This window comes from Felis catus, chromosome D3 (genome assembly GCF_018350175.1).
Source record: "Felis catus isolate Fca126 chromosome D3, F.catus_Fca126_mat1.0, whole genome shotgun sequence".
Taxonomy (NCBI): Eukaryota; Metazoa; Chordata; class Mammalia; order Carnivora; family Felidae; genus Felis; species Felis catus.
This window is the reverse complement of record NC_058379.1, coordinates 14,686,729-14,703,120: the sequence shown is the minus strand read 5'-3', so window position 1 is coordinate 14,703,120 and position 16,392 is coordinate 14,686,729. Positions and strand designations below refer to the sequence as shown.

At 48.4% G+C, this 16,392-nt stretch overlaps 1 protein-coding gene across 2 annotated transcripts in view; it reads left to right on the top strand.

Annotated features, from left to right (window-relative positions):
- Positions 1-762: 762 nt before the first annotated feature.
- The window catches only part of WSB2 (WD repeat and SOCS box containing 2), a 22,919-nt gene continuing 7,289 nt past the window's right edge, over positions 763-16,392 (top strand). Inside the window, exons 1-4 of one of the 2 annotated variants that reach the window (XM_023241470.2) lie at positions 763-911; positions 6,799-6,967; positions 13,650-13,894; positions 14,075-14,206. In XM_023241470.2, coding sequence (XP_023097238.1) covers positions 899-911; positions 6,799-6,967; positions 13,650-13,894; positions 14,075-14,206 — 559 coding nt within the window. In that variant the 5' untranslated portion in view covers positions 763-898. Of the gene's footprint in view, positions 912-6,764; positions 6,968-13,649; positions 13,895-14,074; positions 14,207-16,392 lie in introns of those variants that run through there. The other variant, XM_003994708.5, reaches the window with a different exon arrangement.

The window sequence follows — 16,392 nt, the reverse complement described above, 5'->3', positions numbered from 1 at the left end:
ATTCTCCAGGCTCGTTCCTTCCCTGCCACCTTCTTAACCGCCCGGGAGTTCCCGGACCCCCTCCCCCAATTCTGTCCTAGGCCTTCGCTTTTTGTCTCCCTTCCCCCCAGTATCCCCGATCCCCGGTGTCTTCAGGTCCTCGTTCTCACGCGACAGTCTCCTGTCCATTCGCGCCCCCTTCCTCTTCACCTGGTTCCCACCCCCTCCGGTTTTCTTCCCGCCCCATCTCCTTGCCGCACCCCCTTTTCTACCCACACCTCCAGTAACCCCTTCACCATCCCCCCGCCCTCCCCCCCCCCATTGTCACCAGCCGCATTCCTTCCGCTCCCGGTTTCCCTTCCGCCCCATTCCTTCCCACTCCGTTCCTACCCCTCCCTCTCTTCTCTTCATCCCCGCTGCCCCCCGGTTTTAGCCTGCTCCGCTCACCTGCCCCCCCCCCAGCTTTCCCTCAACCCCGCCCCCCGGTTTGTATCCGGTCAGCGTTCACCTGCCCGGTCCCCCCTCCCCGCTTTCCCTCAGGCCCCGCCCCCCCCGTTTTGTCCTGTCTGCGCCCCACCTCGCTTTCCTCTCAGCCGCGTAACCCTCCCCTCTGTTTTATCTTGCACCCCGGTTTCCTTTAGGTCCCCCTTCGGTTTATCTTGCCCCCACTCCACAGTTTTCCCCCAGGCCCCGCCTCCCGTCGCCCCGCCCCCCGCGCGTCCCCGCCCGCGCCCGCCGCCATGTGACGGGAAGCAGCTGATGGCCTCTCCGGGCGGCGGCGGCGGCGGGCGCGGCGGCGGCGGCGGCGGGGCCGGGGCCAGGGCCGGGGCCGGGGCGGGCGGCGTGGGGGCGGTATGAGGGCCGGTGGCCCGGGGGGCTGAGGCGCCCGCCGCCTGCCGCGGGGCCGCACGCGTCCTCCATGGAGGCCGGAGGTGAGCGGGGTTGGGGTGCGCGGCTTCCCGCCGGGCGGGGCCGGGGCCGTTCTCCCCGGGGGCGGGCGGGGGCGCGGGCTCGGCCGTGGGAGGGGCGCGGCGGGGGGCGCGGGGCCTGGGCGGTCCGCGCGGGCAGGCGGCTGGGGGCGCGCCCGGCGCCCAGCTTTGTTTCACTTTCGCTGTCAGCGGCCGCCACCCGGTCTCCCGCCCGCCGCCGAAGCGACCCGAGGAGCACGGGCCGTTGCGTGCCGGGGATCCCCGTCCCCCAGGACAGTGGGGGGCTCCCGAGGCCCGACGCCTACGCCCAGGGAGAACGCGGGGGTTCGCCAGGCCCTGGGGGGGGGGTGATACCCAGGGGGGTGGGTGCCCAGGTGCCAGGTGACGCAGGTCTGGATGGGAGTCCGCTCTGCCCCTTACGAGCAGTGTGCTCTTGGACGGAGCGCATAACTCGAGTCTGTTTTGTATCTGCAAAATGGGGTAATAATAGCACGTGCCCCAGCGGGTGGTTGGGAGCTTCCCAAACTTGCATAGTCATAAGAATGGGGTCTGGGGTCCCTATTAAGAAAATTTATTGCGAGCCTCTCTCGGTGGAGACTGATTGGTAGAGGTGGGGTGGGGCTGGGGATGTTGATCCTTGCTGGCGTGTTTGATAGGGCAAGTGTAGGAAATACTGATGGGTGAGGTTCATGCTTCTACCCTTGTTAACAGCTGTCATCAGAAGACGGTGTGGAAGTCTGAGAATATCAGATACACTTGGAGAGTCAGTCCAATGAACATGTAATCTCGGAGTGCTTGTTATGTGTGCTTGTTACGCGAAGGCAAAACCTTCAGGTTATCCCTCCATCTCCTCCTTTCCAGCCACCTTGCCTTTAAACCCCACCTGTACAGAAATTTGGGGTGGGCTTGGGGTTTATTCTGGGAGTTCCAACTCTTGAATATATACCCCCGTGCTTAAAGGCAGTGTCTTTAGAGAAAATTCTCAGAAGGGGTCAAGGCCTAGGGTTCAGAATTTGTTCCAGAACCTCTTGGTATTCTTCCAGTGAAGTTCACGCTTCTTCTTGGTCTGGAGAATTCTGATTGTTGATGTTTGTGTTTCCCAGGCTTGTTTGATGGAGCCAGGGATTGTGGGTGGGTAGGTTCAAATCAGGGTATTCCCTGGGGTGGTGTAACTTTTTTTAATTTGGGAAATGACATTTCTTTGTTTGCCGCAGTCAGGCATTCAGTAAAAGGTGTAGAGGCAGCTCTCTCTGCCTTCCCATCCAGATAAGGGCTTTCTTTTCAGTGAGTGTGTTACCACTTTTTAAATGGCCCCTACTGTTTGTCTGAATCTTATGTGAATCTTTTTATAGCTTCCGCTGTTGTTTCCATTGACTCCTTATACTTAAAACTGAAAGCGATCTGTAGTTAGTCTCCCTTTTTAGCTGGAATCTGTTTCCAGTTCTGAGTTTTTCCTGATGATTGACGACTGTGTTTTGGGGTGTGGGCAGAGCTGTTGAGAGCTGCCAAGTTACTGTTAAAAAAAAAAAAAAAGGCCAGAGAGTTTTATGTTCTTTTGAAACTGAATAAAGCCCATTGTAATGGGATTACAATGGACAACAGTAGATATCTTCAGAGCAGTGGTTAGAATTCACTTTTTCTTTCGACAAATATTTATTGAGTATCTACTGTGTGCCAGGCATTCTCTAGGCCAGTCCTGACCAATAGAAATATAATGCCACATCTGTAATTTAGAATGTTCTAGTAGCTGCGTGAAAAAAAAGTGAAACCAATTTTAAAATTGTATGTGTCAATCCAGCATATCTAAAATATATCATGTCAACATGATTATTGATTTATTTTAGTTTTTTTTTTTTTTTTTTGGTACTAAGTTCAAAATCTGGTGTATGTTATATACTTAACAGCCCATCTTAATTCGGACTTGGCATATTTCAGATGGTCAGTGGTCAACTGTGGCTAGTAGTTACTGTATTGGACAGTACGGCTCAATAGCGAGCAGATAGGCAAGTTTGGGGTGTGGGTGGGGAAGAGAGAGGCAGTGAATACATGAAAACAAGTAAACAATCAAGAAAAGATGAGTGAGTGGTGCCCATAAAATTAAATGGGGTGAACAGAAAGAGACTGACCGATAGTAAGACCAGGAAGGTCTCAGAATGTGACATTGACACTGAGCCCCTGAGTGGTAGGATGCAGCAGGCAAAGATCTGGGGCCTGCCAGGCTGTTTTCCAGGCCCAGGGAACAGCTAATGTCAAGATCGCAAGGCTGGACAAACCAGCAAGCTTCCCGCTGGCTGGAGTCCTAGCTTTCTTGTCTGTGCTCAGGTGAATCTCCTTGCACAGAAGCAGCCCATAATAAGTATCTTTCCATTCAGTCTGTTTGTCCAAGTACATCCCAATGATGGGATGTACAAAAACCCTGATCCGTGGGCCTTTTCACTAAGAAGGGCCACGGCAGGTGCAATCCCGGATGAGAGCTGGATCCTCTCGGCTCTGTTTTTTGTTTTTGTGGGGGTCTTTTTGTTTTGTTTTGCTTTTTAAGTTCTGCACTAATTATGGCTTTTTCCCCCCAGCAGCCAAGTTTAGTTTGGGTTCAGACTCCCCTTCAGAATTTCTTTAACTCTAGAAACGAAGAGATAGGAGTCAGTGAGTTCTTTTCTTCTTTTGGCTCCTGGATTCCTGAGCCTGAAATAGCAGGAGATTAAATCTCCATATCACAGAAATAGAGTGTGAAATCTGGGTATGGCTCATGTTTAAGAAGCATTTTGTATGAAATGTTTGGCACAAGCGTCATAATACTTTAAGGGGCTTCATTTTGTTTATATTTAAAGAGGTATACCACATATATTTTTTTCAGCAAATACTGACTGACTGCCTGCTCTCTGCCAGGAACTCCGCTACGCACTGAAGAGAAAGATACAAGGTCCCTTTTAGCATGGAGTTGATGTCCTGGTTGAGGGGAGACAGATACTCCTCATCGTGGTGATTGTGCTATAAAGAACACGATGTTGAGGAGTTGTGAAGGAGATTGACTTGGGGCAGAGAAGAGCACTCTAAGGAGTTGTTATTTGAGCCAAGACTGAATGAAGAGAAGGGCCAGTCATGGAAGGGCATTCCAGGCGAAGAGACCAGCTGGTGCAAAGGCCCTGAGTTCGGAACTAATTGGGCACTGTGAAGGGGTGAGTGAAGGCTGGAGTCAGGGGCAGGGAGAGGAGAGTCATAAGCCCAGGTGGGGTTGAAGGCAAGGGGCCAGGTTATGTAGGACTTTAAGGGCACAGTAAGGAGTTTGAATTTTTAAGAGTGGCTGAAACTGATCACTCTAGGAAGTGAGGAGAATGGATGGCAGGGGCCAGAGTGGAAGCTAGGAGAGCAGTTGGAAGACTGCTTGGCGAGAGGTGATGTTGATGAAATGGTTTGCATAGATTAGAATAGTAGCCATGGAGATAGAGAAGTTAGGTTTGCCAAGTGTTTTGGAAACAGCCCTGATAAAACTAGTTAATGGATTTGGTTTGGGGAGGAAAGAAAAGGAGTCAAGGGGGACCCCTTTTTATATTGTGCAAAGCCTCCACAGTGCAGGTTGTGGGAGAAATGACCCAAGTGTGAATATTATCAGGGTGGGATAGAGACGTTTCCATCTAACAGGAAAGAATGTGCCTCCGCATCAGTCGATGACATCCAAGTTGCTCCACCTTCGCTCTCCCGACATTTTAAGCGAGATAGTCCTTAGTTGTGGGGCTGTCTTGTGCACCGTAGGATGCTTGGCAGCCTCCGCAGCTTCTGTTCATTAGATACCAGTAGCACCACCCCCAATCGTGACAGCCAAAATGTCTCCAGACAGCGCCACGTGTCCCCAGGGGGCACAATCCGTCGAGAACCACTGGATTACGGGAAGGAAGCATTGACAGAGATTAGGGCCAGGCCACCACAAGAAAATATCCAGGAATAATGAGAATGAAGACAACACCACAGGGGGTGGCTGGGTAACATTGAGAGACCGGTTTCGGATTTAAAATATAAAGTAACTTCTTACCATGCAGATAGTCCCATCCAAAGGAATATGCTCCCGTAGACCGGTACTTGTGTAGATGAAAAGATCTCACGTACAGATTTCTAGGAGGAATTACCTATACAAATAACAGTTTAGACAGACCCAATGTATTAAAACCTAGATTTATACATAGAACCTCAGGAAATGACTATTCTCTTTGCAAAGGAAACTTCTTAAATTTTCTTTAAATAGCAAAGCCACCAAAGGCTTGATATGATTAAAATGCTATTTAAAGAGAGAATCTTCAGCAGCACATTTATTTTATAACACAAGATCATACCCACATCTATAATGCATATACCAGGAGATATTCTATGTATACAGACATGCATCTCTCTATGTATACATGTTTACCACCCGTTTCATTGAACACAAGATACCAAGGTTCATATGTATCACTGAGAAAAAATGCTGCCTATTTAGCTATAAAAATTCACCGTTTGTAGGATATATCCTGATTTCAGTGGTCATATATGAAAAGACCTATAAAGATGTCTCCTAAAATATATGAAATAGGGGCAGTTTAAATCAGTATCTATCTGGTAACAGGTATAAAAAGGGTCAAGGTCTTGAAACTAGTGAAGTGGAACATAGACATCAGGAAATGACCTCATTCGGAGTGGAAGCCAGTTTTTATATTAGTATATATCATAATCATAATTAGTAGTCAGAAAATCAATTCTGAATGCCTTTAGCTTACGAGCTTCCATTGAGAACCTTCCTCTGGAGTAGAGGCTTGAACTAGGAAATGCCCTTCAGGTGGAGGAAGAAACACCAGCGCAGCACGTGCTGTTCACAAGGCACTGTGCTGGGGCCCTGAGAGAAATGAAAATGAACTCCTTTTGGTGTTTGAACAAGGGCGCTTAAATCCTGGTGGAGGGTGGACCAGAAGGAAATTAGTAAACTATAGGAGAGAATGAAGTCGGCAGGGTGGGACTCACTTCCGCTTTAGTAGAGATCATAGAGATAGGGATGTGCGCTAGGGATTCTCAGAAGCTCAGGTGTGCATACCAGTGAGCTGTGTGGGGCCTGGCCAGGTGAGACTCGTGTGGCCAGAGGTCATGGAAAGGAGGCGGGGCCGGTGGTCTGGGGTTCAAGGCCCAGGCTCCGCTGCTGTTCTGTGTACACAGGTGGGAGCCTGGAATGTGTTTGAGAGAAATGTCCTGATGTGATGTGTGTTTCAGCTTTAGCGGAGTTCCCTGGGGCGGGGAGGAAAATCAGGAGAGTCTTGTAAAAGATCTGGGCAAGATGGGATGAAGGTTTAAAACCAGAACAGACTGGAGATGGAAATGGAAGGCCAGATCGAGAGGTCTGAGCGGCAGGAAGCTGGGCAAACGCTGAACATTTTAGCCTCCGTGATGGGGAGGATGCTGGTGAATGAGAGGGAACCTTCTCGTGTCGGATATTCCTTCTTTCACCTGCTTCCCAGTGGCAGGTTCTTTTAAGGAGACTTTAAATACATTTGAAGGCCTCCTGATCTGCACTGTCTAGCTAGCGTGGTCCAGCCTGGTCCATCTCTCCTCTTTCTTCCTCTTCGAGCATTCATAGGAAAACGAGGCCTCCATTCACTGGGTTCACTGGCACAAAGGTTACTGTGAGTCACGGTTAACCAGCGGTGGCCAGTGCCAGAACTGAGTAACCGCACTGGAATGTGGCCTGTGGCTACTGCTATTGCCGCAGGTCATTTAAATGACAACTCCCTCCCGGAATCCAGAATATCACCCATTGCCTTGGGGAGACCGCGGCTTTCCTGGGTCTGAGTCAGCGGGGCGGTCCGGAGCCCGGCTCCCCACTTTCCCGGGGAAGTGAGGGTGTTTGTCTGAAGCATGCTGTCTCCCGTCTTAGAGGAACCGCTGCTGCTGGCTGAGCTCAAGCCCGGGCGTCCCCACCAGTTCGATTGGAAGTCGAGCTGCGAAACCTGGAGCGTGGCCTTCTCCCCAGATGGTTCGTGGTTCGCGTGGTCTCAAGGACACTGCATCGTCAAGCTGATCCCCTGGCCGCTGGAGGAGCACTTGTAAGTTCTGTCGACCCAGACCCAGACCCAGACCCAGACCCAGAGGAGCGAGGGAGTCCTCACGGTGGGGAACTTGAGAGTGCTTTCCCAGATTACTCCCTACCCTTTGTGGGTCTCCCTGCCCAGGAGCAGGAGAGAGGGAGTGGCTGAAAACCAGGAATTGATCATTGGGGTTTCTGGAGCCCCCTCACGTTTGGTATGTGTGAAAATCAATCCAGTGGAGATGATGTTATCCGTACTGTCATTTTTTAACAGCTTTAATGAGCCATAATTTACCCAGCATACAATCTGCCCATCTAAAGAGTACAGTTCAGTGGCTTCCAGTAGATTGACAGAGTTGTGCAACCATCACCACTATCAATCTCAAAACCACTGTCCTTGCCCCAGAGAGCGAGCCCACATCCCTTAGTTGTCGTCCTCCAGTCTCACTCTGTTCTCCAGCCCCGAGCAGCCGCTAATCCACTTTCTGTCTTTACACGTTTGCTTCTCCTGGACATCTCACATAAATTGAATTGTACACCGTGTAGTCTTTTCTGACTGCTTTCTCGCATTTAGGATCTTGTTTTCAGTTATCCGTGTTACAGCACGTATCCGTACTTCCTTTCCTTTTATTGCCAGATAAATGGCATAAAGATAAATGCCACATTTATTGCCAGATAAATGGCATAATGTGGAGACGGCACATTTTGTGTATAATCTGTCCATTGGTAGACACTTAGGTGGCTTTCCCTTTCTGGCTATTAGGAATGATGCTGCTGTGAACATTTATGTGTAGGTTTTGGCGTGGACGTATGCTTTCAGTGTTTCGTCGCATTAGAAACAGACTGTTGAGCAGGGGGGCTGTAGCATCCTGCAGTCCCACCGGCAATGTGTTATTTCCCCATCCTCACCAACACTTGTTGTCTGTCTTTCTGATTGTGGCATAGCCGTCCTGGCGGGGCAGGAAGTGGCAACTCATTGTTTGGATTTGCATTTCCTGATGGCTTCTGACGCCAAGCACCTTTACTTATGCTTTTTTTTTTTTTTCCTTATGCTTCTTGATCCATCGCAAATCTTCTTTGGAGAAATGTCCATACACATTCTTTGCCCATTTTGCTTTGAGATGTTTATTTATTTTTGAGAGAGTGCAAGTGGGGGAGGGGCAGACAAAGGGGGACAGAGAATCTGAAGCGGGCTTTGTGCCGACAGCAGTGAGCCCGATGTGGGGCTCGAACTCATGACTCTGGGATCATGACTTGAGCTGAAGTCTGTTGCTCAACCGAGTGAGCCACCCAGGTGCCCCTGCCCATTTTTAAATTGGGTGTTTGGTTTTTTTTCTGATGTTAACTAGTTTCTTTCTGTGGGGTTGGACAGGTCCCAGCATCCGAATGCTGTGAGCGCCTGGTCAAAGGGCCCAGCATCTGCATTTTCTCATTTGTGGCAGGGCAGTTCCATGTCTGCCTTTATTTATTCAGCCAGTATTGTTGGAAATCTTTTTTGGCCTCACACTGAGCCAGGGTCTGAGAATCCTGAAAGAAACCCAGCAAGGCCCCTGCCCTTGAGGGTCTCATTTGTTTTGTATTAGGCGTTTCTTCACATCACACATTTGATTTGACGTTTAATGTTTCCTAAGTGGAGTCTGAAGCTCCTTGCCTTGATGACAGGCACCGCCGAAGAGAACTCGCTGAGACGGTCCTCTGCACGCTGCTGGGTTTGAAGGATGTCCATTTGGCTGTTTGGCAGGATGCATCAAGGACCTTGAAACTGTTCTCTGGCTACCAGGGATCTGGGATATGGGGTCATCTATTTTTATTTACATACGCTGATTTTTGTCACGGAGTTGGTTCTGTAGTAGTGACAAAACAGAAATCCCTTAAAATCCAGTGATGAGAGGATGGTACAGGAACTTATGGCATTGCTATAGGGTATTTTTTGCAGCCATGAGAGATTTTCTTGCTTTAATCATGATATTCAGTTTCTTCTGTGTAGTCAGTTTCATGAGAATGCCAAAGCCATTCTTTTTGCTTAGTGAGCTCCTACTGTAAATGTAAGAGACTCAACTGTATATCCAGTCCGGTACGAATTTAGTCAGAAAAAGAATTTTTAAAAAAAGCATAAAAATGGAAACTTTTTCCAAAAATCACTCCTATCCAAACATCTACATTACCACAGGTAAATATATCCTTCTAGTATGAACTTAGGAAAACGGAAGTCGGAGTATTAATCCTTTTTGTGTCTCTGTTCTTTAAATATGAGAGAAATGTTATTGTTTAGTATGTTAAATGAGAAGTTACTTGTTTTAGGGAAAAATCACACATTGTGAAGAATTACTAGTAACTTATGATAATGCTTAATAATATAAGGAAGGTTTACTGAAAAAAGTAAGCTATAAAACCATATATGTAATATGGTCCCAAATTTGTCTTTAAAAAATGTGGGGGTGCCTGGGTGGCTCAGTCGGTTAAGCGGCCAACTTCGGCTCAGGTCGTGATCTCGCAGTTTGTGAGTTTGAGCCCCGTGTCGGGCTCTGTGCTGACAGCTCAGAGCCGGAGCCTGCTTTGGATTCCGTGTCTCCCTCTCCCTCTCTCTGTCCCTCCCCCACTCACACTCTGTCTCTCTCTGTCAAAAATGAATAAACGTTAAAGAAAAAAAATTTTTTTTAATGTATGTACATACACGTAAATAAAAACTGATCTGAAATGTTTACTCTGGTTAGAGTGGTGTTAGGATTATAGGTAATTTTTATTTTATTTGTCTCCCTTCCAAATTTTTCCCATAGTTCTCTATTATTTTTATAATTTAAAATAATTGATATTCTTAAAGTCCTTTAAAAGGGGAACTCTGAGGTCTTTATATGCTTGTTTGGATTGTTACACATTAAAAAAAATTAATAGCACCTTTGGTATTGAGCAAATAATCGATACTAACCAGAGAATTGTATTTTAATAATTTTAGAAATAAAGTTTTTAGAAGCTTAAATTGCAGTGAAGTTAAATTCCCCCTATGACCCTCCCTTGCCGCTAGCCATCCCCTCCCTATGCATGCACCACCTCCACACCCCCCCCCCCCCCCCCCCCCCCCCCCACGTAACTCAAGGGAGTTGATTCAGTGGCAAACTCCAAAGTCCAGGGGATCTGTTGAGTAGTAGGCTTGGATACCCAAGACTTAAGTTCTAGTTCTGCCCCAGATTTTGTGACCCCATGATAGAGGTTTTAGTATCTCTTTCTAATTTTTTATTTTAACATTTTATTTCTTTTTTTATTTAAAAAAAATTTTTTTTTAACGTTTATTTATTTTTGAGACAGAGAGAGACAGAGCATGAATGGGGGAGGGTCAGAGAGAGGGAGACACGGAATCTGAAACAGGCTCCAGGCTCTGAGCTGTCAGCACAGAGCTCGACTCGGGGCTCGAACTCACCCGATTTGCGAGATCATGACCTGAGCCAAAGTCGGCCGCTTAACCGACTGAGCCACCCAGGTACCCCAACATTTTATTTATTATTAAGAGACAGAGACAGAAAGAGCATGAGCATCGGAGAGGCAGAGAGAGGAGGAGACACAGAATCTGAAGCAGGCTCCAGGCTCTGAGCTGTCAGCACAGAGCCTGATGCGGAGCTCGAACTCACGAACTGCACAATCATGACCTGGGCCAAAGTCGGTCGCCCAACTGACTAAGCCACCCAGGCACCCCGAGTGTCCAACTCTTAATTTCAGCTCAGGTCATGAGCCAAGGGTTGTAGGATATTGCCCCGTGTCGATCTCAGTGCTGACCATGGAGTCTGCTTAAGATTCCCTCCCTCTCTCTTTCCCCCTCCCTCCTTCTGCCACTCACCCATGCATGTGCTCTCTGAAAAAAATTTTTTTTTGAATGATAAAGCTCTAAGCCAGGCCCAGTTTAGGACTTTTTAGCTCTGTTTCCTGTCTCCCCCATCCCTGAGGATACTTCCTCCTTGTTCCTGACTTTAGCGTGTGCCCATACCCAGGATTAAGCCCCCTTTTATTTACTCAGCAATTCATTCTTCTATCCTGGCCTTTTTCTCTTGTACCTCTCAAAACCTGACATATGCCGTATGTGTGCGTGTGTGTATGTATGTGTGTATACATACACATGCACACACACACATATATATACACACATAGATGTGTATATACATAATTTTTTTTTTCATTCTCTCTCAACTAAAACGTCAGGTCCTTGAGGGCATGGTTCCCTGCTGTTCCCACGGGACTCCAGAACAGGTCTGGCAGATGAATGGTCTCTCCCTGTCTTCAGCTCTTCTCCATTCTTCTCAAACACAGGTCTGATTAGGTCCCGTAGCTGCTTACACAATTCCAGTGGGTCCTCACGGTAGTGGGATGAGAGTCAAACAATGCGGCCAGGCACTGACAGGGATGCACAGGAGAGTGCTTGCTCTCCACTGTGCGGCCCCCTGCCCTCAGTGTGCACCGATCACACCTCTCAGCACCACTGTGTTCCTTCCTGTTCTCCACAGAAGGCCCTGTCCCAAGCTCCTTTACCTGGAAAATCTATCCTCATTTTTTTTTTTAATGTAAAAAAAATTTTTTTAACGTTTTATTTATTATTGAGAGACAGAGACAGAGCATGGGCATGGGAGAGGGAGAGAGAGGAGGAGACACAGAATCCGAAGCAAGCTCCAGGCTCCGAGCTGTTAGCACAAAGCCTGAGGTGGGGCTCGAACACACAAACTGCGAGATCATGACCTGAGCCAAGTCAGACGCTTAACCAACTGAGCCATCCAGGCGCCCCAGTATCTCTTTCTAGAGAAAGTACATTTAAAAAAAAAAAAGAGAGAAAGTAAATTTATGATACTTAAATGAATTAATCTGCAGATATGCCTTGGGGCGCCTGGGTGGCTCAGTCAGTTAAGTGTCCGACTTCGGCTCAGGTTATGACCTCATGGTTCTGAGTTTGAGCCCTGGATCCCGCTTTGGATTCTATGTCTCCCTCTCTCTCTGACCCTCCCCTGTTCACACTCTGTTTTCCTCTCTCTCAAAAAATAAACATTTTTTAAAAAATGTGCAGATATGCCTTAATTCCTTTGGAATAAAATAGCTACTACAGATTATTCCTTAATTCAAAGGCAAAAATTAGGATTCTGTAAAAAAATAAAACAAATGGAACTTCGGTCGTTCCCAGGTGTCCTATAAAGCTTTCTCTGCGTCTTGCCTTTTCTGTGCTTCTTCCCTGGATGGCAGACTCAGGCTCCTGTGCCTGGGCCAGGCAGGTCTACAAGGCGTGTGGGTTGAGCAGGGTCAGTCGAAAAGACATTATCACATTCAGATGTTTGTCAGGACGACAGGTTTTCAAACTGCATTGGCCATTGAGACCTGGGGTCAGCAGACTTTTACTGTGAAGGCGCGGATGTTAAATATTTTTGGCTTTGGGGGCCATACGGACTCTGTCGAGACCACTCAGCTCTGCCGTTAACAGCGGAAAGCAGCCATTGATGGTATGTGAAGGAATGAATGTGGTGGTTTCCGATAAAACTTCGTCTCTGAAAGCAGATTGCTGGCCTGGACATAGTTTGCCAACCTCTGATTTCAACTAATAGAGTTTTAGAGCTGGAGGAGCCTATGTTTGCCTCAATTCCATCTCCTCCCTTCTAATTTTACAGGTGAGCTTAGTGAAAATTTTGTAATAGATTTCAACCACACACTTGGCAAAAATATGATTTGCTTACAGCTTTGGGGGACAAATCTAATACATAAAGACGTCCTGTTATGTATACTCTGAGTATGGGATTTTTCATGGAATGGAGTTCCAGCTTCCTCATCTCCATTTCCCCCAGTTTGGTATGCCCGGAGTATGGTCAGGGCCACCCAGAAAGGTAGGACTTAACACTTGCACTGATAAAGTATACTGCAGATGGGAAACTTTGATGTTGGGGGCTGAACCCCTGGGGCTGTCCAACTTCTCAAGCCCGTGAGGTGGTGTCTACTGGGGGGAATGGTGGGTGGGGCCTGCGTCTTCTGTGACTCATCTGGGCCTGTGTTTTACCGTCAAGTAGAAGGTAAAAGCAGGGGGTCCGGCCACGGGATCTTTGAGGTCAGTGCAGTTCTGCACAATTCGGTGGGCTCTTTCTCTCCTTGATCACCTCACTGGTCGGTTCCTGTGCTGGACATACCGTCAGAGAGGTAAGCGAAAGAGCCTCACTGATTGGTTGGAACACAAAGCGAGTGAAGGTGGAAATCAGCGTGTACCAAGCAAACTGTGTTGGTCGGAAGAGGGTTTATTTTCCCGCTCCTTGGGGCTTTCTAAGCTCGAGATAAAGGGGCTCATCAGGCAGGGGAGCAGCAGTTGGGTATTCAAGTTCTAAGATCTGTCCTAGTTCCAAAGCTACGGCATGCCTTCTTTCTCATGGGAAACACTGAGTGCATCTTTCCTTCCATGCACCAAACCCAAGAGAACTTTCTGAGGAAGCGTATGGCTCCCTGGGGCTTCTGTGATCTAGTTATCCCACAAGGCGGGTCACCCCGTTGCAGGGCTATCACAAATGGGATGAACCAAGGCTAATGAAGTCTCTGTTACATGGATTCTAAAAAGAAATGAAAAGTCATGCCAGAATTCACGGAAGGCCAATTTGTTTCTAGAACTTTAATGTCTCAGATACCCTAAAATGAGAAGTTGGTTGGTTGCCTTGGTGACAATTTTAGACTCATGAAGGGATCTCTGCTTCCTCCAGCATCCCTAAAGGGTTTGAAGCCAAAAGCCGGAGCAGCAAAAATGACACAAAAGGGCGAGGCAGCCCAAAGGAGAAGACTCTGGACTGTGGGCAGATTGTCTGGGGTTTGGCCTTTAGCCCGTGGCCTTCTCCACCCAGCAGGAAGCTCTGGGCACGCCACCATCCCCAGGTGCCAGACATCTCTTGCCTGATCCTCGCTACAGGACTCAATGACGGGCAGATCAAGATTTGGGAGGTGCAGACAGGTAGGTCATTTCTGCCTGCGACAGGGGGCAGGGTCTGCCCAGACAGGGTCCGGGTGTGCATGTTCTCATCAGGGATCACGGGGGCCGCCAGGCCCCCAGCCGGCTGAGGGGTGTGGCTGTGACCAGCAGACCCGGTGCCTCCTCTTTCCCACTGACTGACTACTCCTGCTCCCACGCCAGGGCTCCTGCTTTTGAATCTTTCCGGCCACCAAGATGTCGTGAGAGATCTAAGCTTCACGCCCAGCGGCAGTTTGATTTTGGTGTCAGCATCTCGGGATAAGACTCTTCGCATCTGGGACCTGAACAAACATGGTATGGAGGTGATGGCACCACCGAGCGGCTCCGCAGATAACCATATTTGCTCCTTTCTCCACGTGACCCATGTCACCTTTATCTAGAACAGTGTTTCTCAACCAGTTTTCCTAAGGGGTCTTTTAAGACATTTTTTCCTAACCTTCCTCATCCCCATGAAATACTAGTATTGAGAATATACCATTTACTTAGGCACTGAGTGCGTATCTTTGCACATAAAAAAAGTAAGACTCCACCCCTATTGAAAATACATGATAGAGCATAGGTTTTCTCAACCATGGCATCGTTGACATTTTGGGCACAGTAATTCTTTCGTTTTTGTTTTTTTTTAATGTTTATTTCTGCGAGAGAGAGAGCACAAGCAGGAGAGGGGCAGAGAGGAGGAGAGAGAGGGAGACACAGAATCCAAAGCAGGCTGCAGGCTCCAGGCTCTGAGCTGTCAGCACAGAGCCTGACTTAGGACTCGAACCCATGAACTGCGAGATCATGACCTGAGCCTAAGTTGGACACTTAACTGACTTAGCCACCCAGGCGCCCCTGTGCATGATAATTCTTTGTTCCAGGCCGTCCTGTGCATTCTGGGAGTTGAGCAGCACCCCTGACCCCTACCCATTAGATACCAGGTGCACCTTTTCTTGTTCTGACAACCAAAATGTCTCCAGACACCACGCCCTGTCTCCATGTGAAGGGCAGAGTCTCCCCAGGTTAGGAACCACAGATCTAGAAGTCCTCCGTGTGGGATACTTCCTGTCAGAAATCATGTTTCTCTGTGAAGCGGAATCTTTGCCTAGAAGAGATCTCTTAGACTTGAGAGGGTCAACTTTTGTGGAATTTTGCTGTGAGCAGAACCGCATACAGAGGTGGCCCAGCAAAGAATTCCATACATCTCCAGTATTGAGCTTTAACTGGAAAGGTGACATAGGGAAGGAGAATTTATCTCCAGGCCACTTCTTCCCCACATGGGCAGGGACTTGGGGGCTGGAGGGAGGAAATGGCGATGTGGACAGTTGATGAAGAGGGCGTTCATCCCTGATAACGCAGAGGGACCGGTATTCCTGCCTCAGCCGTGACGGGGCCAGCTCCCCACAACCATGAGCTACTCCTGCCCTCTTAGAAACAAGCCTGCTGGGGGCTCTTCGGTGGCTTAGTCGGTTGAGCGTCCGACTTCAGCTCAGGTCATGATCTCGCGGTCTGTGAGTTCGAGCCCCGCGGAGCTTGTTTCAGATTCTGTGTCTCCCTCTCTCTCTGCCCCTCCCCTGCTCATGCTCTGTTTCTCTCTCTCTGTCAAAAATAAATAAAAACATTAAAGAAAAGAAACAAGCCCACTGACTTGTCAAACAGCCAAGGAGGTGCTTGTGGTGTCCTTATCCAGGGGCATCTGGTCACCAAGAGAACTCTGGCAGTTTCTGCCCTCGGCTGTGGAACGTGAAGTCATAAGATAGGTCTGCTGCCTGGGAAGGCTCCTCCAAGGTGGCGCCATTTTTAATGCATCCTGAGGCAGCTTGTTGCCACCATGTAAGGAAGGTTCTTGAAGCGACTTGAAAGTCTTTCGGTGGTGAGGGGCTCCTGGGTGGCTTTGTGGGTTGAGCATCCGACTTTGGCTCTGGTCATGATCTCGCAGTTTGTGAGTTCGAGCCCCGCCTCGGGCTCTGTGCTCAGAGCCTGGAGCCTGCTTCGGATTCTGTGTCTCCCTCTCTTTCTCTGCCCCTCCCCTGCTCACATTCTGTCTCTCTCTCTCAAAAATAAAAAAAAAATTAGAAAAAAAATTTCTTTTAAATAATAAAACCTTTCAGTGGTTGGGAAGGCAGGACTAGCTGAAAGGGACTGGGAGCAGGCCAGTGCACTAGGGCATTCCCAGGAGGGGAGGGGATGAAGTCGTGTTCCCAGGTCTGGGCCTGGCCCTACCCTTATGCCTGAATTTGTTCAACACTCACAGCCACCCTGGGGATAGGTGCTGCTCTGATATGACAGCTGAAGAAACCATGACTTACCTAAAAAAAAAAAAAAATTATATGGACCCACATACATATATGTAAACTCTTCAATGCATGACTCTATGTGTTCATGTAAACTTTTTTTCCCCCTTTTTCCCCTTTCAAACCCGAGTTCGTCTTGGTACCTCCTCCTACCCCGTCTCTTTCCCCATCTCATCCTCCCCTCCCATTGCATCCTTCCCTGTATTCCCC